The 22811-nt window shown below is 34.3% G+C and overlaps 1 protein-coding gene across 3 annotated transcripts in view; it reads right to left on the bottom strand.

The window, feature by feature from the left end:
• LOC149786097 (importin subunit alpha-7-like) overlaps positions 1–22811 on the bottom strand; it is a 42130-nt gene continuing 19319 nt past the window's right edge. Inside the window, exons 10-15 of one of the 3 annotated variants that reach the window (XM_089976405.1) lie at positions 22458–22536; positions 18612–18737; positions 18057–18184; positions 12762–12937; positions 10462–10684; positions 1–5641 (exon numbers count right to left, since the gene is read on the bottom strand). In XM_089976405.1, the coding sequence (XP_089832531.1) occupies positions 10494–10684; positions 12762–12937; positions 18057–18184; positions 18612–18737; positions 22458–22536 (700 nt within the window). In that variant the 3' untranslated portion in view covers positions 1–5641; positions 10462–10493. Of the gene's footprint in view, positions 10685–12761; positions 12938–18056; positions 18185–18611; positions 18738–22457; positions 22537–22811 lie in introns of all 3 variants that reach the window. The other 2 variants (XM_089976406.1, XM_089976404.1) reach the window with 2 other exon arrangements.

Raw genomic sequence — 22811 nt, 5'->3', positions numbered from 1 at the left:
TTGATTTATTTTCTTTTATTCACACAAGATAATGACAAATTGGCATGTATCTGTTGTGTGAGATTTTGTATAAAATGTTTAACTGTATCATAATTGCATGTTGGGTTGCACTCAATGCTTGTTTCATAGTATGTGTCCCTCCCTGAGGACCCCCCCAAGGACCCAGATACTAAAATTTATCCCTACCCACCCCCTTTATATTTGCCCACCCAACCAAACCCATACCCAATTTGTTAATCAAATGCAAATTCACTTAACAGTGAACAATTAGAAAATGTTCCTTCGTAGACCAAAGGTATTTGGTTCATAATTGAAAATAAAATAACTATACTTATAATTGTGATCATAATTATCATTTTATGTGCTTCAGCCAAGCTAACACAATTATCATATATCGCAGTACGTAACAACATCTAAAAGAAAGCAGTATTGAACACTCTGTGGTACTTTGATTCAATTAGGCTCCACTTAGTTACCAAGCAGAACCCTTAACAGAGACAAGTTGTCACACTTTTATAAAAATACATGTCTCAAACCTAGATCCTTAAAACTGGATAAGTATTATCTAAACTTACTTGTAAAGTACACATCTTGCAAAATTTAATTTGGCAATGAAAAATATTGACTGGTCACTGTTTATGGCATTACAATGAAAACTGTGGCTTAATTCAATGCAGCCATGCAAACTTGACAGGTTTTAAATTAAATTCAAAATTACATCTATTAATACATATTTTATTGATGTATAACTGCACCCAACTATAAACAGCTAAGATGCATACCAGCAGTTGCACCATATGCTGACTTGCATTGATCCTGATAATTTTGAACATCCCTGCTCTTTATTGTTGCAAACTAGAAATAGACTTTGGACAGTAATTGTGTCACAACTTCACAAACATCATGATGACTTGATGTGTCATCATGAACAACAATGTAAGCAACAGTTTGTTGCAACAGAAACCACAAGATTTCTTAAACTGTTTCCTAAAAAGTTGCACCAATAACATTAAAAATTAAATGTTGAGATTAAAACTGTGTTCTTTTTTAACATCTATGATTTATAGATCAATTCTTTGCTTATCAAGCATGTTCTTCATTCATCAAAACCTAAGCAATCTTGAATTGAATCACTGTGATTAATTCTGAGTCTCTTTCTACAGCTGAAGAGCCAAGGATGCTCTGAATGGACCCTGATGTGATAGCAAAGTGTGTGTCAGCAGCTCTTCATCTATACTGGTTTTAGCTGGGTACAACATAAATGGAAAAATACTGTAGTCATGATATGGCATGCTTTCTATTTATTAGAAAGCGTTTCTTTGAGCAAATAAACCAACAACAGCATAGAATATACCACCAAGACTGAGATTTATGGGGGCCATGTACCAATTGTGTTAGAAAACAAAATCATAAAGGGTCTTGCAATTTTTTCTTAATCTGTGATAAATTAACGTTTTCTCACAGAATGCTAGACACAAAAGTTTTAATGTACTCTGTAATAATGAATGCAGTATCCATCATCAGGAACACAGAGTTAATTGAACTCATCATAACAGCCTTTGTGTCCACAAGATTCAAATAACACACAGGTTCCTTAATATCAGTCTATGAATGCATTTCTTGGTATAACAGATCCTGCTATGCCCTGGAAACTGCATAACTGCACTGAAGTAATGCCGATATTCACAAAAAGATGAAAATCGTCAAATTGCATTTGGTATGTCAATTCATATGAGAGATCTGTCTCACGCCTACATTGCAATTTTAAAGAATGGAGTGATGGATATTAATGTCAATCAGGTATTAGACGCTGGCCTGCCTGAATTAACATCCTTTATAGTTAAAAATCATGACACAACATGGGAATAGTCATTAATAAATAGTTACACATTGGAAATGGGACGGATACCCTTTGGGAATGTGAAGTAATGATCGTGTAAATGTTTGTGTGTGTGATGTTAATGTTGAGAACTGTATGACTGTTTTGTCACCTGTATGTGTCCCCTTGTATGTGTTTGCATATAACTCTATTTACAAACTAACACATAAACTAACTTACATAGACATTAACCTACTAGCCTAACAGAAACAAAACTTTCAGATCAAAAAATCCTGGCTGAGATGAAAATTAAAAGCCATGCTTCAAGTTTCTCAGCAACATGACAATTATATACTGAAAAAACAAAGTTTGGTAAATCATAAAACAAAACCCTGCCACCACCATGAACTCTTTTAACAAAAATCATATTATTGGACTTGGTGTTCTGAAAGTTTGGTGATGTTAAGAACAAGGTCATTTTTGTGATGCCAATTTATCTCAATCATTCTTATGATGCCAATTTATCTAAATCATTTTAAATCTGCATTAAAAGCCCCATATCTAAATATTTAATAGAGCTCAAACAGTTAACTTTTTTAATCTCCTGGCATCGAAACAAATTACCTTCAGTTTTATATTTTTGAACGTCTTGCATACCACGGCTGATAACTGCCTGTATAAGTGGTAAAAAACCCAACCTGTCCACACTGTATGTTAAAGCTAAAGAATTTCTTTTCATGTTCATTTAAAGAAACTTGTAGCAAATTTGTTGGTATAGTTCAATCAAAACATAATGGAATTATGGGCAGACACCCTAGAATTTAGGTTGCCACCCAGATGCATGTTAGGATGGCACTGCTTTTCTCAGGTTTTATGTTATGTGGACAGGCTTTAACAAGATAACTGTATTGTGAAGACAAACAATTGCACACAATTAATATGGACAATTTACAGATGTGAGTTCTTATTTTCTTGGCTTCACTGAAAGTATTCACAAACTAGTCAACAAGAAACCTAATTAATCTAAACCTTTATTCATGAACTAGACAGTTATCTGTATGTTGAATTTTGATATTCTATGTCAAATGTATGCACCTGTGTATGTCCTGCCAAAACATCTACACTCTATATACAACATTTATTGGATATTATTTCTAAAGTGAATATTTGAGGCCAATATTAATCATCTGATGGCATATCCACTTGTTCCTTACTACAGTATAATTGACATGAGGCCAAGTCAAAAGCCCTATGGAACAATTTAGATGCACGTTACAATGAGGTTTTGACACAATTCTGGCTTGCCATAATCATGTGTAGAAATATTTTCAAAAACATTATATATAAATTTACCCTAACAAACATAAAGTATATGGATTCAAAACTTTCAAAATTTCATTCAACAGCTAGATACGTGTATATATCACATGATTGCCCCCACCAATATGTTGCAATTATAAGACAAAGTTTCAAGTAAACAAGGGATCATGCCTTAATGTTGTAAAATGTTTAAAATGAAACTTGACCTTATTCTTAAATATAAAGCCAAATGTTTATTTAAATCTGTTCAGTCCTTGGAACGTTACTATGGGACATTTAAAGAGCATGGTTCTAAGTCAAACAGGGACCACAACTGCATAAAAAGTAGCAGAAAAATGACTAAAATACACTTTTACATCTGGGTCTTCAAAGCCATCTTTCACATTTTTTCTTTCAATCCATTATGGACTTTGAAAGTTAACATGTGGCATTTGAAAGCAGATATAGGGGCCATAATGCTTGGCGAGAAAACAGAAAATCAAGTCTGACTTGGGGTCTTCTTGATATCAAGGCTCATACCAAACTTTGTTTCAATCCATAAAGTCCATCAGAAGTTATTTAGCAGAAACTGAAGGGCAAAGTTCCAAGGCAAATGGGTCATAAAAAAAATTTAATGTAAAACTTTGGATTAAATATGGTTTTAATTAATTAAGTCCATCAGAAGTTATTGTGCAGAAAGTAATCAGTCAAACTGGGGCCATAACTTCATTACAATCATGTTATTTAAAATGTTTACAGAGTGGAAACGAAATTCTTACACTGATGTCAAGAGATGATTAAGATGTGTTACCAAAATTAAAGTCTGAGGACAGCCAACAAGGGGAAGTTACTCAAGTAAATTTTGTTTTGGAATCCTAGAAATCAAACTAATTCATTGTGACATCGGTCTGAATCAACATGGCTAAACTGGAATCCAAATTAAGTAGGAAAAGCATGCCAAGGTGGGTGGTCACAAGTATTTGAAATAAGACCAAATCCATAAACTGAATAGGTTTACAAGACTGTTAGACAATTCACATCTCAAATCAAAATAGGTTGAATGGTTCTTGAACTATGGTGGGCACAAGCAACATCCCAATTAAAGATTTGAAGTTAACTGTAAAGGGCAATAACTCTACAAAATGAAGTTGTGATGACAAAACCATAACGGGCATATCTAGATCTTCTGACAATTTACACATCAAACTGCAACAGACATACTGAATATTTCCTGAACAATCCTGGTTTCAATTAGTTATGTTAGCAGATATTTAACACAAACATAAAAAGGGCAATAACTGTGTCATAATCTGATCTGAAAAATGAAACCTTCAAAAGCACATATGTAAAAAAACAACTCACATAAGCAATGTCATCCAATGATGTTTAAAGATTCTGAGCTATGCTGGTTACACCTAACATCCCATGTGCAGATATTAGGCTGATTGTCAAGGGCCATAAGAATTGAATATAGTATTCAGAATGGAGTTGCTGAAACAAATCCAATAAATAACACCTTCAAGTTTACAAGATAATCTACACACCAAAATGTATCAAACTGTTGAATGATTCCTGAATTATGCTGGTTACAAAAATCTTCTGTAGTGGAGACGCAATTCAGATGGAAGGGCAATAACTCCATCAAAATTAGTCCTGAAAAGACAAAACCTTCAAAAGGCACATCTACATGTAAGAGGCAATCTGTTTAAAAAAAGGCATCCAGTTATGTGTAATGGTTGCATAACTATGCTGGTTACAAGAGGTGTGAACCAATGGATATACAAACTGATGGACAGATGTGGCTCCATAATTAAATGAACCAAATAGTCACCGACATAAAAATTTTGGGAACACGTTTTCTAGATGAACCTTTTTCTTTGATTGCAATAACCAATAACCCAGTTTTATTTAACTCTGAGGCAGCAAATTAAAAAAGACTATTCAACACTTATGCCCTGACAATTATTTTGTTTTACAATTCATATAAGCATGAACATGAATGTACATCTGTTGCTATGAAACAGGAAGGATAATACTAACTCTGTGAATCCATTAACACACTGCAGACAGAAACAAAATAAATTTTTCACATCTCTTGAATAATCTAATTCCATATTTTGAAAGATAATATTTGACATGGTAATAACACAAGTTTCATATGACAGTACACTTTCAAGGTAAGTAAATGGACATCAAAATGTTTACACATGCCAATGCCATTTCTAGTTCTACCATTTGCTATAAGACATGAAAATAATCATAATAAGCCCAAGACAGTCTGACATCACTCAGCTGGCAAACATGTGCCCAAGAGTCAACTTCAAGAGCAGCTGGCCAAGAACTCTGGATCAGAAAGATGTTCTTGCAGAAATTTCTTCTAATACTGTTCACTGCAGATGTCATGAGAACAATTGCTTCAAGGTTGCTCCATATTTTAAAAAACTTTCATCCACATCTGAGGTCACATCAGCATAATTTGTTCAACACTGAAAGGGATTTATGTCTGAATGCTTTCCATCACAGCTGGTAAAAAAATTTATGTTTAGTAAATTATGTTTAGTAAAATTATCTTATATCAAATTGTTAAAGTGTCAATCTACATCTAGTAATGGTGGCTATACTGAATGGCGTATCAGCATCATTTGTATAAATCTGAAAGACCTTCAAGCTAGGATATTGAAAGACCTTCATAATAGGATACTGAAAGACCTTCAAGCTAGGATACTGAAAGACCTTCAAGCTAGGATACTGAAAGACCTTCAAGCTGGGATACTGAAAGACCTTCAAGCTAGGATACTGAAAGACCTTCAAGCTGGGATAATTTCTGTCAACTCTGGTTTAATTTCTGTTCCATGTTTTTCATAAGTTTTTAAAGATCATTAGATTTTTAGCAACCACAATCATATTTAATGCTAGATAGGACTTCTTTGTAAAAATGTAAATGACATTCATGCCAGGATGCCGACAAAACTGGGGAAATTCTTAATAGTTGTATTTCAGCAAAATAAAAAAAACTAAAAAAAAACTGAAGGCCTTTATTTCCTTACTGCTTTATGTCATTTTCTATTGAGAGATTTTTAGCAGTATTTTAAAGGATTGAAGGAATGAATTGTTTTGGAGCTGAAAATAGCAAATGTCCATGTATACATGGTAGATAATGTATGACAGATGTAGGGCCATACTAGAAGCCCACTTGGTCTTATAGCCAACTTAACTAAAATCTATTAATGTTTTAATAAATACTAATGGAAACGCATTTTTTAAGGTCATTTTCAACTCCAATTACAATAACCCATACATGCCAACCCTTGGAGAGCAAAAAGTGTAATCCAAGTGGACAAAAAGATAATCTGAGCAGAAAAAGAGTAATCCACATATAACATGATAAAAATTCAATGAGCATATGTACAAATAGATTTCTTTATCCCTCTAGACTTTTAACATCAATTACAGCTTCAAGTTTTTGTATATAACACTTTGAGCTTTAAAAAGTAGTAGACTCTTGTATTGCATTTCAAAACACTTTGTACCAGCTGAGACTATGATTGCTATGCACAGTAGTAAAGCACTAAGTGCTGGGTTACTGAGCCTGATCTGTATTCAGTTTTATTTTTGTTAACAATACTTAACAATCTCACACAGTTGTGTTTATTCAAAGCATTATCAAGCAAATAAAAAAACTGTTTTCTTCAGTGGAATCTACTGTTAATTCTGGTAATGAAAGAAGAGCACTCTAACTTTGTCCTTTTTGTTGTTAAAGTCTTAAAAAGAGTGTATGGCTTTTACACATGAAGCAAAGTTATCCAGTGCAGTGTGCTATAAATAGAAAACCTGTTACCTATTCGACTCCATACACATAGGCCTGCCTGTTAACTGTTGAGCAGTGAAGTGTATATTACGTTTAACAGCAATTTTAACCATGTTACATTTTTGATACACATTATGTATGGAAAATTTAAGAGTAAAGTTATAGCTGTGTATTTATTTCTCATGGAAGACTTTTTTTATCTGCTTTAAAATCTTGAGAGAATTTGTTCACCATCAAGTCAGTGAAGCCACGTGACTATCCGTAGCTGCCATTTCTCATACTCGAAATTTACAAGTTCTTTGTCTGTGTCTACATCACTAAGTCATCTGAATTTGATAATTTATAAAAACTAATTACTGCCTACATCAATATCAGAGCCTTTATCAAAGTTATTGAAGCTTTCACAGTTGTGATTCTAATCGTGAAAACTCGAGTAAGTACTGAATGAAATCCGCAACCGCCATTTTGGAGAATGGAGAATATGACGCAGTTACTTTAAATAGAAGAATTTGACCAGAGCATAAACAGCGACCACGTGATCTGACGTAATGGTCATTCACAGCAATGAATGTAGTATCTAATAGGGGTTTTTCCCTGAAGGTGGCGCTAAGAAAACTCTCTCAAAATGGCTGATGTTTACAACAGGCGTTGAAAGGTGCTTCCATGAGAATGGTGTAGAGGCATCAAAAAGCACTTGTATGCGAATGGAGTAGAGGCGTCCAAAGGCACTTACATGAAAAAACAAATTAATTTTTTGCATGGGGGATATACCGAAAACGCGTAATCCAAACACAGATACGCGTAAGGCGTAATTTAGTGTAAAAAAGCATAATGATTAAACCAAAAGCGTAATGGTTGGCATGTTTGATAACCTTCTCCCAAAGTCATATTTCTGAACAGAAGATACATTGAAAAGTGTTCTAAAAGCAACAATTAAACGTTTACACTTCACCCAAGAAAGAAACTACTATTTTACATATATGTTATAAAAATAACTTAATGGTAACATTTTTATTCTTTTCTTCTTTATGGTTGAATTGCCAAAGCTATATTTTCTTCAAAGGCATTAATAAAATTCTCTCCGACTGCCACAACATATTCATTCCTTAAGTGATAAAGAAGCTGTATCAAAGAGTCTGATGGAAACAAAAGATCATTAATTTATTCCTTACATATTTAAATTTGAACATGAATCATGCTGAAGCAGATGTTTCAGCCAAAATGACCACACACATTCTTCCATTGTTTTCAAAGGACCTTGAAATTAAATTTCAACTTTGAATCTGATGGATATATAATAGCCTACTTAACTTTATTTGACCTCTGTTTAAGCAAGTAACATGTTTAAATGACTAAATGTCATAAAATCATTCTCTCTGAACTTGAAATTAAACGATTACCTGATCATCTTGTGATCAAACACTGGTGTCATTATTTGGACGCAAAACACATAAAATACATCTTAAACATGACCAAATTGTTGTGCTGCTTTATCAGTTGATACATTATGCTTTGTGATGAGCAAAATATAATGCTGAATGCGTATGCCAGGCAATGGTTACTGCCTTTTCCATCTCTTGCTCCTAGATGGCGCATGCATTGAGTAAGTCATTTAGATGTTAAAATGCTTGGGAGAACTGCCATTTTGTACAGTATTAACAACTGATTTACAGCACCGATTAGATACATAAATCCAAGCCTGTGGCAAACACACCACTGCTCAGAGAAATTTGTTTTGTTTGATCAAATTCTAAATGAGAACAAGTATTTTTGCTGCAAACTTCACAGGGAATGTGAAATAACAGTTCCACTGATAACACTGATATTATGTAATGTCACTAGCATGGGTGTATATATTCAATGGATTGTGAACAAGTGTTATACTAATCATAGAACTACTTCCCTCACACAATTGATCCTTCCTTTCTCTTTCAAATACACTTTCAAAGGTTGTGACAACAATTTACGTTATGATCATGATAGATAAAATTCTTATTAAGCAGTCAAGTTAATCAAGTAATACATTTTACTGCAATGAATTTCACTGGATAAAGATGAGAAGACGGTATTAATGTCTATGTAAATAACATTCCCAAGAATTATAGGGGGATCATATTTACACGTGAACAAATTCATATAAAGGAAAAAGAGGAGGACAGCATAACACATGAAGTTAAACTTACTTGCAACAAAATCAAAGAGAATGCAAAAGTTCAAAACAGTTATGTATTGTTTCTGAAAGAAAAGGACCACCTGATTAAAATAGGCTCTTACGTATGAATTATGTCAGAATTAAAGATTTACATTTTCCTTCATTATTACTTGTATCACCACAGACCATCACAAAAAAGCCAAAAAGAACTTAAGAAAAGGAAAAAATATATGAAATTAGAATAAACAACCTTTCATTGTTATCAGAGATAACTTAGTGATGACTGCCAAAACAATGTGAGCTGCTTTTTCTATTGACAAACGATTTTTTGACCTTCTTTACAGATATGCTGTACAATTTCAACAAAAAGCCAGATTTTATGGACTGTAGCCATCTGTGCTGATTAAAACTGCCACAGATTTGACAGACTGTGGCTGTCTGTACTGACTAGTACTGAGGATAACTGTAAGAATCAAATTTATCCTAATTATCAACCAAGTTTCTGTAAGTTATCTTTATGACACAAATTACTTCCAATGATTGGCAAGGATTCTTTTAAAACCCTATTTATGGCCAGTTAATAAAATTTTTGTCTGATGAAGATTTAATTTCCAGTTCAACAGAGCAACCATGGCAGTTTAAAGCAAAAACAAAAAAGTTTGTTTCATGCTGAGGTGAGATCTATGTAGATATTACTGCAGTAATTAGCATGTAGTTGTCATACTTTGAAAGACTGAGAAAATAAAGGTGATGGGGAAAATCTTGTCAATATCTAGTGCCCTTTGCGGAAAAATATATTTTATCAATGGACTAACATGGTCTATGATTACAACATTGTCAAATTTTATACTGTTCATAGATGAATCACAACATCCATGAATTTCTCGAGCTGCATCAGATTCCTCATGTCTCCATTAGATTCAGGATTCAGGATAACTTTTCATCAGACCAAAGATCTTGATTGTTCCTAATTTTTCCACCATACTTTGAAAAGTGAGAATAGACTGCATAAATAATATAAATCAACAGTCAATAAAGTCTGCTTCTAGTTTTTAATGTTTTTTCTCTGGCAATGATGTCACATGGTTTATTTGTGATCTATCAGTCCCGTTTTTATAGCCTGAATAATAAATCAATAATTCCTGGTGAATGATTTGAGCGCATTTGGGCTTGTATGTGAAATCCATGTGCACATCATACATAGTTTATAAATGTGTTTATGTGATGATTTAGTTTGCCCACCATGCATGAGTAACATGCCAACTGATAAACAAAACAGGTATCTGCGCCTTGTAAATCAATCAGGAGGGTACAAAAAAGTACCTGAATGCACTAGGCATCCTACAAAAGGGCACTAGAGTAGAATTTCCTCTGTATTAATACCTTAAATCAAATTTGTCCACAAGTTATCACACTTAGAACTGGAAGCCGCCCATAGGTGCATTTTGCTGGGCATTAAACTGATACTGCTGTGAGTTTTGGTCAACTTCAGGTGCTACGGCTCTGTCCTCATCTTCTGTACCAAAGTAACGCTCAATCATATCAAATGCTTTCTGGTAGATCTCTCGGTTTTCATGGCTTTGTAGAAATTCAATTTTGTCCAGGCCTGGAAAGGAAATAAGATAAGCAGGTAATACTGTATGAAGCATAACAAGCTAAAACAACCCTAATCAAGTTGGAATTTAGACAACTCTGTTATGGACATCTGTTCATCAAAATGAACTGTGCTCATAACATTTACAGTCTCTATTGACAGACAAGTGCTACATGTAGAGAAACGCCTAATACTTTTCGTTTTCTTCATGGAATTCACTTTAATTCATATGATGTGTGGTTTGTATTTCTGCATGGCATTATGTTAATCTCAAGAAATAAAAGTTTCATCTCTACAATAGACTATACACACTTAGAAAGTGAGATGGGTAAGTACTTATCCATCGCTGCCAACCTTCCAGACTCGCAATTAGTGAAAATAGGGATAAAAAGTAGTGAATTTGGACATGAATTAGTGAAAAATACCATGACAATAACTCCACCCACTCTGACCGTGAATACTACACTATATCAAGATCACAATATAAAACTAAAACACTACATATATGCAGAAATATATCTGCATTTTTATTTATTATGGTATTCATAAACTTTACTTGTTCTTGTGGTTATTTATCAAGACATGATAATGTGGCAGACTTAAATGTACTCAACTGTTTGATCATAAAATTTTTTTATAAACAGTTCAGACTTCTTGCCTGCTGGTTGATTTGGTGACTAAAATTGCTGCCAAATTTTCTGCAGCTAAGGAGGCCCTAAAGTCTGTCTTATTTTTCCTCACTAGAGAAAAGACTTTTTCGCTGTCACTGTTGCTGTGAGGAATGCACAAGAGCTGCAGCACTTTTGGTTCTTCCACAGAAAAATTTTAGAGTCCGGGAACATTTGTAGGAACAAATGTTTAGCATGGTTTCTAGCTGATACAGGTATTGTGTTCAACAAGAAAACTCACAAATATTACTTCAGCACTGATAGCTTGCAGGTCTTCCGCCGAAGGCTTAAAATATTCCAGAACTGAAATCTGTGAATTCTTAATTTTCCCAACTGCTACATGTTTTTGCCACCGATGTGCTTCCTCATATAGTCTCTGCCACCATGCCCAATACTAAAATTTGTGGCACACTATGTGCAAAAGCATGATGTTTATCAATTTGTAATGGCAGAATGCACAGCCAATTTTTTATATATTCCAAATTAAACTTCACTTTTTGAGCAATATATTTCTTATTCCTTGGTGATGAAGACATTTTCAAGATTTTACATGCGATGCTGAATGGTAACTCAAATCAGTGTTGGTGATGCATGTGCAGAGCAAAATTCCGGTTAGGCCCCAGTTTTTCTCAAAAGCATTTGTAAAACTACTCTTATACATATAGATTAAAATAGGCTAAAATGCTTGCTACCGGGCCAACTGTAGTAATCGGCTGTAGTTCTACTAATATCACAACCAGGAGCACCGGACTGTTTCGGCAACTGCCAATATCACGACTAGTGCTTAACGGGAAATTGGTTATTTTATTTAAGTTTTAAAATAATTTTGAATTGGAGAATTCTTGAAATTTTGGCCTGTGACATGAATCACTGAAAAAGTCGTGAAATTCACAGCAAATTCGTGAGGGTTGGCAGCTATGCTTATCCAATGTGGTTTTAAGGAAATCTGTGCTAAGATAAACAACTCTTTTTAGCCATCAGTATTTATTTGCCAATATACAATTTTACATAAGGGGCCCCCGAGTAGCCAAGTGGTCTAAAGCATTCTCCGTTACAGATCACTGCCATCTCACCTCTGTCTGTATGAGTTCGAGTCTCGGATTAGGACAATGTGGGTATGTGAGAAAGCTTGCCAGTAGCTTCTCGAGGGTCGGTGGTTCTTTCCAGGGATTTCCCTGGTTCTTCCTCCACCACTAATACTGGCTGCCATGTATAACCTATCATGTGCTGAAAAATGGCGTTAAACCCTACAACAACAACAACAACAAAAACAATTTTACATACCAAAATTCAGCCTGGAAATTAATTCCAAGAGTATGCAAAAGAATTTAAATGGCCCCAAACATTGTTTACATGTAGCAGGTACACAACAAAGACCGTTATCTTATAATGGTATGATGGCATTACTAATTAACACTCACCGTAGCATTCTTCTATCATAACAGCATAAGGATTTACAGCACTATTTGTTTTGGCATCCTGTTCCCCTAGCCGGAGAATATTTTCCAAACCATTTAGGGCTACCTGAACAATTTTACTGTCCATAACTGTTAGCAAATCACACAAAGGTGGGATACATCCCTGGTCAACCAAAAACCTGTAAAAAAGCAGACATACAATATTAAGCAATGTCATGCCATAAAAGACACAGTTCTCAAGATAGTGTTCACAACACATGTACAAGACAAAGTTCTGAAGACACACAAAAAAAAGAGTTATTAAGATATGTAAAAGACATAATTCTCAAGACATGTACAAGCATTTTCAAGACACATACAAGAGTTTTTATGACATGTTTAAGAATTCTATAAAAAAAACATACAAGATGGTTCTCAGGACACATACAAGACAGTTCTGATGACAGTAATCAATACATGTATAAGTATTTCTGTAAACAATAATAAAACAGTTTTCAAGACATGTTCAAGATATAGTTCTGTAAACATATATAAGATAGTTCTCAAGACATGTACAAAACATTACTCTAGTCAGGTCTTTTCTATTTCTTTTTTCTGGATGAAACTGATTTTTTTTTCAAGGTTCACTTATGGCCTTAAATGAATAAAAATATTTTTAAAATAAAAATCTTCATCTATTAAGACTCTTCTAACATACCTATTCCAAAATAAACTGGACATCTAATCATTCCTGAGCACTAGCCCAATTCTTTTCATGAAACCCTCTCACCAAGATTTATTGGTACTGAATTTCCTTTTCAGAAATTCTTTAGAATAAGTTCCTTAGCAAATGTACAAATTTTCATCTTCACTGACTTGCGAATTTCCATCTTCACTGAATGGAATTTAAGTTTCCACCTTCACTGTCACAATGAGTGAGCACTCACTGAGTTCTCTTGTCATCAGTACTTCTAAATGTCCATTCAAGTTCAGATCTGCTGAGAAGTCAATTTTCATCTATGTATTCAGTATTGATTTAGGAATCTAAAAATTTTCAGATGTAGGTTCAATTCCTGGGAGTTCTGCATGGTTAACAATGTCCTGCTTTCACATTAACATGTAATGTTTAAAGTGACCATGCATGAACCATATGGATAATCAGACTCATCAATAGAATTTTTTGCAGGTTATTCTTTTTGTGCAGCATCCTTAGTCATTATTTTGATGTCGCATCTGCAGGCAGCCTAATGGCCTATTTGAAAATGATTTTAGCATGGAACAGTCCTTCCATGAACTAGGCAATACCTCCTTGGTTGTTGCACAATACCTGATAAACTTACCATCAAAATTATTACTAATATTATTAGGTTTCATGGTTATATATGGTTCCCACACTTTTCTAAATATAAATTTCCAGTCATTTCCAGGGTTTTTCCAGGATGAAATTAATTTTGTAAAGGTTTACATATGACCATTACTGAATGGAATTCAAAAACATTTTGGATTATAAACATGCATTTTTCAAATCTGAAGATGTTTCTCTTTCAAGACTCTCCAAAACATATGCCAGAAAAGATGATCATGTACAAAACCACAAAATGAGTCACACGAAACAAATCTGACTATATTCCTATAAATTGGCATTTAAAGCCATTTCAATGTACAGAATACAAATTCTAGCTTTACTTTGCTGACCTGCATTAAGTTGCTACGTGGAAACAACATAATGAGCTTAAATTATTTTGTTTCCTTTCAAATCTTTAATTCTAAAGAATTCTAGAGCAATATATGTGCATGTTATACAAAGTAAACATTTCCTATCATAGTATGAAAAAAAACCAATAAATGCAAAGTGTTAAAATCTTATCTTGTAATGAAAAAAGTTTAACCTTGAATTTATGTGACAATAACATTTCAAAGAAGATTTTTCAACCAACCTAAACTCTCTAAGATGATCTGGTTAAAAATTCCATCATTTATAGACATTTACAAAAGGGTTGATTTAAATTTTGACAAAAGACCTTCAAAATTGTATATTGCTGTATAAACAAGGACTAAATTTCTTGTAGTTCAATAAGCCAGTCCCCAAACCTGTATTGATATATGGGCTTGTATCGTTTCTTAATACATAACAAAAAGGATGACAATTTCCCATTTCTCCTGTGTTCTATTTAAGGTCTGAAACCAATGCTTCATGCTACACGTCACTGTGTAATAGTTTCGCACCAATGTTCAACTAAGAGATTCGACATTTTTCTAATCTGGGTTTTCTCTAAATATTCCAACCCCATTTTTCACATTTGGACATTTAGGATGGAGTGTGGGTTCAGAGCAATCACATATAAAAAATTTGGAATCTCCTGCCACTGTAAGATAGCTTACCAGTGGGCCTAGCAAATTTAAACTATGTTATATTGATAGGAGAAAAAACATTTCTTCTCAAAAACAGCAAGTATTATAATCACTATGTCTTTAATCTGCTGGCAGACAGGACGAAACTCAGCAAGATGAGACCTGATCCGGTACTCGCCATTTGTGTTAATAGTCACACGACTTAACAAATCTCAAACAACTACAACAAAGTCTAATAGTCATGTAATATGAACAATAAACTCCTTTTTAATGTTGTTGTACAAGATTTCAATTATATTAAATGAAAGTAAGATACTTTTTGTAAAAACCAGAAAGAATTCTCAACATATTTATTTTGAAAGCAACTACAAGAAACTTGGCCAGACTGATTCATCAAGCAGAATGGTCTGGTTCCCTGCTTTGTATGCTCCTTGCATGAGAGAGCACATGTCAATGTGGTAGTCATGTAATACAACATAACTCCGAAGTTGGTCTTGGAATAAATATAGAGAATTTTGTGTTCTTTTGTTTTTGTATTTTTATTACAACCAGTATACGAATTTCATTTCATTTTTTCCCTACAATATTTGAAAATGACAGTTGTGAAATTCTGTGTTCTCGTGCAACAAGCAGTCAAAATCATTAATACCAGCTTTGATTTCATCAACGCATTAGTTTTATCATCTTTCAGCAGATTAAAGTCATAATGATTTTAATACCAGATCTGCCAACCCTAAGGAATTAGTCTCAGTAAGGCAGTTGATTTTTTTCCATAACATTTACCAGTTTTTAGTAAGGTGTAACAAAATATCATAAACTGCTACTGTAAAGCTGGAAAACGTAATTAAAAGTTTGGTATTTGGAAGGTGGAGCAACGATAAACATTATGTTCAACTGAAAAGTTTGTAAAGTAGGCATACACTTTATTTACCGCTAGTACAGTTGCACAAATTTTAGTTCCAAACCCTATGCAGCTTAATAGCTTGTTGCAGTCTCTCAACTTGACGTAATTCTTGGAAATCTTTTTCCATTTCACATGACGATGGCAATCATATTTCCTGTCATGAGTTATACTTAAATTGGCATGTGATGTCCAATAAACATAATTCTGTCCCATCCAGCTTTTATTCACAAGAATCTGAATATTCCTTTTTATTTTTTCTGTGTTGATTATGAACACTTTTCAAGAGGCTTTTTTCTCTCTATTGTCTTAAATATGCATCGCTTTCTGGATGCCATTTTTAAAAACATTCTATGATCAACAGTTTGATCATGCAGATGCTTCGCATTAACAGAGAGGTACAGTTTAAAGATTCTGATGTGCTGCTGTAAAGTTAGTCTGGTTCCCTGACCAATTTCACTACTTCTAAGATGAATCCCGGATCCAAATAAAACACAGATGAACAAATTTTCCAGATTTTTTGGCAATGATCATTTTCCCTTATGACAAAATTGTAAGAGTTGGCATGTCTGTAATACTCGCAATTTCGGAGAAAATAAATAATTTTCGTATCGATTTCATGCAGGTATAACTCAGTTTAACAACATTAAAGTTGCTAGTGGATTTGCTAAGCGGCTATGCTTAAACGCCTACATGTTGGCCTCTTGTGATGCTAGACTGGTTTTCATACCTTCGCTAAAATTAAAAAAATATGGATATCGAGCTGTGAAACAAAAAGTCTACTAGATGAATTTAATATAATGAGCATTTGGATTGTCCCAACAAATATATTTATGGCAAGCACCCAAATGATCCATACTGCAATCTCCTAATGGTTAGAACTCGATAACTTTAACTCACAATCAGTTCAGTTACAACTCAATTACGGATTGTTTTGGGTGTTAAGTTGTGGATGAAAATTCCTGGGGGTTTCCCCGACTTTCGTCAATATTTGCAAAATTCAAGGACTTTTCACGGTTGGGAAAAAAAGTTATCATTTCTCCCGACCTTTTCACGATTTCCTGGTAGCATGAGAACCTTGGTTACAGTTATGAACTATATACACTTTTTACACAACTTTTGATAGTAGTTGGTTTCCTTTTTATACTTTAACTGGTAGTTACTCCACAGGTGATTATCAAAATGTATTCGATGATTATTTATCATCTGCTTATTTTTTAACTAGCTTTTATTCAGTTAACAAAAGTATGATTGGTTGTCAGTAAGACATCATTACACAAGAGTTCATCTCAGGCATTTGTGACAGTCATTGATTTGCATTAATGAAAACATTATTATCCTCTATCTCACTGAACAACACACCAAAGAGTTGGTCAAGATTAGTACACTGAAAGGAATCATGCTTCAAAAAGAAAACAATCTCTGTCTTTGTCTGCAACATCAACACGATTGTCAAGATGGCTCCTGTTGTGGCCATTTTGGACATAAGACTGACACCATTTTCCTTTAAAATCAACTAGTCATTGTAAAAGTGCTTGTAGTGAAACCCATGTTGATATGACCACTCATAGAGGTGGAGTAGCAATAAGATGGCTGCTGTGGTAGCCATATTGGATGTTCAAGCAGAACAATTTTTATTTAGGATCAACCAGATATCAGAAATAATCTGGTGATAATGCCATGTGGATACAACTTTCTATTCAGGAGTAGTGGTAAGACTTTCAAAATGGCTGTTGTGGTGGCAATACTGGATGAATGAGCAGCACCATTTTCATTTTCAACCAACTAGACCTTGGAATGAATGTGTGCATCAAGTTTCAAGGTAATCCTTTAAATGGTTGAGGAGTAGCAATGATAACAAACTTGTGCTAATGGACAATAGGCCATACCATAAGCTCTTCTGGTCTATGAGCAGGAGAGCTAAAGCTGCAATAAATCTATCAATGAGTAACCCATGTGTCTCACTGTAAAGAATGTTTGATGGAGATCTTTAGTTTCATCTACAAAAAAACACCACGATGCATATTACAACTGTGCAGGAGACAACAAGACATTACAATTCTCACCTAATTTGTTCAGCAGATCCTCCAGACGTAGCATTGGTAATTGCCCAGGCAGCCTCTTTCCTCGTTTTAAAGTCGGCTTTTCCAAGAATATCTATCAACACGGGGAAAATATTTGCATCTATCACGGACTGCAATAGCAAATAAATAGAACCTTGTACTAAAATATTACCAAAATTTCACAGGTATCTGCTGACAAGGAATTAAACTTGTAAAATATAATCAAATTATTGAGCATGAATAAAGACTCGGATCAGCTACAATTCATAACTAAAATTAGAAATTTTTGAAAGAAGCTGGATAAGAGATATTTCTGACACAAATAAAACACAGTAGACAGTAGTCATCATGTTTTATTTAATGTTTTTTCTCACCCTGATTTCAAGAACTATCCCACTATAAACTACCCAAAATTGCATCCCATGTATATAATTAATTTTATCTGAAATAATGTTCTGTTACACAACATTTTGCTTGAATCTTTTGGGCTTTTTAATTCATGTCTTTGAAAGACGTGGATTCAACAGGTGGATTCCAATAGCTATGCAGAATATGTACCTGGATTTGCATTCTGTTTCCTGCTGTTATATTGGATATTGTCCAACACGCTTCTTTCCTGATGGATTCTTTGGAGCTACTTAACAAGTGAAGAAGGCAGGGCAAAGCTGAACAGTTCAGTATTACCTACAAAGTGAAATAAACTGTGTCATATATTATCACTTTATATACTGGACTGTATCCATGGGTCTTAAATATTTACCTCCAGATTATTATTTGAACATAGCCTGTATTCATGAAGCAATATAATAGGACAAATAACTTTCAGCATAATATTGCAAATAAAGAAACTTTTATGGCTCTTATGTTTATATGGCTCTTTATAAATTCACCTTCATGTTTCAGTAAAAGACGTCTAAAATTCTAAGCCAGACAGTAATATCAATTCGAGTGTTACATGCCAACTCAAATCCCTTTGCAAACTTTTAGAGAAGCCAACAATATACAGATTGGTACAGAGGAAGCTGAAACTAACTGGAGGTAAGTACATTACCATGAGGTACATCATACTAACCCTGGCATGTCTAAGTTAACAGGAGTTAAGAACATTGGCATGATGGATATTATGCCATCTAACCTAGGTAGTCTAAGCTAATCGGATTTAAACACATTGCCAGAAGGTACATCACGACCCAGGCAGGTCTAAGCTAAGAGTTATACATCTTGCCAAGAGTTCACTATTCTATCTGACTGAAACAAATCTAAGCACCCTGCCATGAGGTACACCATGCTATCTGACAAAGGCAAGTCAAAGCTAAGTGGAGTAAGAACCTTGCCAAGATGTACACCATGCTATATGAACCAGTTAAGTCTAAGCTAACTGGAGTTAACGCACTTTGTCAAGAGGTACATTATGCTGTCAACCCAAGTAAGTCTACGTCACCATGAAAAAGTGAATATTATTGTAATAGTCTCCTCTTAATATGACTGAAACACTTCAGCAGAGCTTGTTGTTGTTGCTGTAGGGTTTAACGCCATTTTTTCAGCACATGATAGGCTATAAATGGCGGCCAGTATTAGTGGTGGAGGAAGAACCCCGGAAAGAACCAACGACCCACGAGAAGCTACTGGCAAGCTTTCTCACATACCCACATTAACCGAATCCGAGACTCGAACCCAGCAGACAGAGGTGAGATGGTAGTGATCCGTAATAGAAAGCGCTTTAGACCACTATGCCTTCTGCAGAGCTGCCAACCCTGATAAGGCCTTCTTCAGTAAGGCAGTCTATATTTTTCTGAAAGTCTGATCAATTTTCATTAATGTGTAATGAAACATCACATACTGCTCTTGTCAACTTGTGTGTGTGTGTGTGTGTGTTTTTAACATAGCTTTCAGTCACATTGCTACGATGTCTGCAGTGTGACAGTTTATAGTGATGTCTAGCACTGGGGCATCATGCCACAGACATGTAGCACGATGTCCCACCCACTCACATTATCCTGACATCAGGCAGACCAGTCCTAACACTAACCTCTTATTGTTGAGCGCCAAGTTAGACTAAGTACCATTTTTGTAAGTCTTTGGTATGACTCGACCAGGGATCAAACCCACAAACTCCCGCATCAGAATCGGACACTCTAACCACTAGGCCACCGGGGTGGTCCTTGTCAACTTGTAAAAGAGGCATTAAAAAAATTTCAGATGTAGTATCTGATGAAGTGACAGTAAACATTATGTACAACTATAAAGTTTGTAAAGTACACTTAGAGCTTAATTCCTTCCAGTACAGTTTAAAAAATTAATGGAACTTAAACACTTCTTGCTCTCAACTTATGTAATCTTATTTTTTTTTAAATTTTAAGAGTGATAGCAATCATATCTCCCACCATGCCTTTTCTTGGCAGGAATCTGAACATTTCACTTTAAACCTATGTGATGATTTTAAAACTTTTTAAGAGGTTTATTGTCCTTTATGTCTTCAATGTTTTTCATTTGTTTGATGGCATTTCTAGAAATGCTGTTGTTGTTGTTGTTGTTGTGGGGTTTAACGCCATTTTTCAGCACGATAGGCTATACATGGCGGCCAGTATTAATGGTGGAGGAAGAACCTGGAAAACCCCGGAAAGAACCACCGACCCACGAGAAGCTACTGGCAAGCTTTCTCACATGCCCACATTGGCTGAATCTTAGACTCGAACCTAGAAATGCTGTAAGCAAGTTTGATCATACAGGCATTTTGCAATGACAAACGGGCAGTTCCATGCAGTTCCAACTTCACTTAATCTAATATGAAACTGGATCAAACTAGTCAGTAGCTAGATTTGACCGCAACAATCATATTTCAATAAATCAGCCAAGTTCATATTTTAAAGGTCATTTCTGGAAAAGTTATAATCAAATCTTAAGAGTTGGCATGTCTTGTAGAACAGTTCTAGTTTCTAAAGATGTAAGAGATGGTTCAAAATACAAATGTCACTCAAGCAAGAAAATGAGGGCATTGTAGCCTGGTTTTAGTATGTCTATTCTGAAGGTGCATCAAACTACCATTTTTTATTGATAGGTTAAACAGAATCAAAGATATTCATGGTGTAATGTATAAATAGCTCTAAAACACAAGCTATCAAACATGCAATTTACAATCATTAAAAACTGCTCCTGGTGCAACTTATGATAATAATATATAACAAAATGTTCATTTTAAAAATAACAAACTTACCAAAAAATTTCAACTTGTATAATTTCACAATATTTATTGTCACATGATTTGTTCTCCAATACTATTGGTGCTTAAGTTATTTCATGTACATGTCAGTGTTCACATCGTAATTAAATCATTTTCTCAATTTTTGCAGCAAATTAAAACTGTACTGATGTCACTTTTTGCCAATTATGCCGAAACCGCATATAGCCTATTATTAAAATTGCCGATACCGATTATATCAAGAAACCGCCTGTTTTACAGTTAGTGAAAGCACTAGCATTTGATTGACAAGTAAACCATGCCCTATTTTTGTTATAACTAACAATGCCTAAAATGGGTGCAGATTTATGTTAACAGTTCAAATGTGGTCTCAAGCTACCATACTTGTGATAAATATTTCCCACAATTTATATCCCACCTTATTTCTTATTGTTATCTCGTATATGCAAATAAAACTCTTTACTAAATATTATAATTATTCCGAAATAGTTTTTTGAGGCACTTATGCTCTGTGATGTGTTTCTTCATTCCTTCTTTTAATTTAATGATGGTAATCAATGCTTATATATACAGTACAGTAATGCCAGGTCAAGTTGACTTGTGTAAGTTTTATTGGCAGGAATGGAGATCATAGTTTGCTTGTGGAGAAAAAATATACAGCATTCAGTGATCATTTCTGGATTCAAGAAGCAGTTCACTAACAAGCAAAGCATGTAAAGCACGGCAAAATAAATTTCTGAACTCCTAGCTGATGGAGGTGTACTTTGTGAAGCTAGCCATAAAAAAAAAGGGGGGGGGGGCGCATTTAATTCCTGAATAGGTGAAATCGATGGTCGCATTATACGTCCTTATCTTACATTGCAAATTATGATCATAGGGTTTTAGTATTAAAATGTCATTATCTAAATAAAGTTCCTTACAAAACTATTATTTGGAAAATAATATACATAATATAGATTTGCTTATTACCTGATGTTTCTATTAAAAAAAGAGAGACTGTAGAAAAGTAGATATTTTACATTTGAGAATGCATTTACTTCAGGTGACAACAGTTAGACTTATGCACTAAAGGTGATCCACAATGCAAAGACCATGGAAGTAGTGCAAAACAGTCACGTAATTTATTTTGTAATATTATGGCTGTAAAAATTTAAAAAATCTCTACCTGCAATACCTATATAAGCATTACTGGATCAAAAGTTTACCTGTGTTTGATAATCATCTCCTGTTACAATATTACCAACAACTCGTAATGCTGCTGAAACCACACTTTGATGGGTGTACCTGAAACAGGTGAACAAGATTAAAATTATAAAATATGGAAAAATTGGCAGCATAATCAAATGTTAAGGAAAGCCATGCACAATTTATAAAAAGCAACAGGAGTTATGAATGACAAAAGGGTCAAAAGACTTTGTAATTATGCTGAAGATAAACATTCATAGGTCTACACAAATCTGATGAAAAATGTAGGTTCAGTCAAAGCAAAAATAAACAACATATGTGTCAACTCCGAGAGATGTATAACCATAATTTTAGCTAATATAAATAACAAAAAG

This window comes from Sinohyriopsis cumingii, chromosome 12 (genome assembly GCF_028554795.1).
Source record: "Sinohyriopsis cumingii isolate HCF-2022 chromosome 12, ASM2855479v2, whole genome shotgun sequence".
NCBI lineage: Eukaryota > Metazoa > Mollusca > Bivalvia > Unionida > Unionidae > Sinohyriopsis > Sinohyriopsis cumingii.
This window is presented reverse-complemented; position numbering and strand designations above follow the sequence as displayed.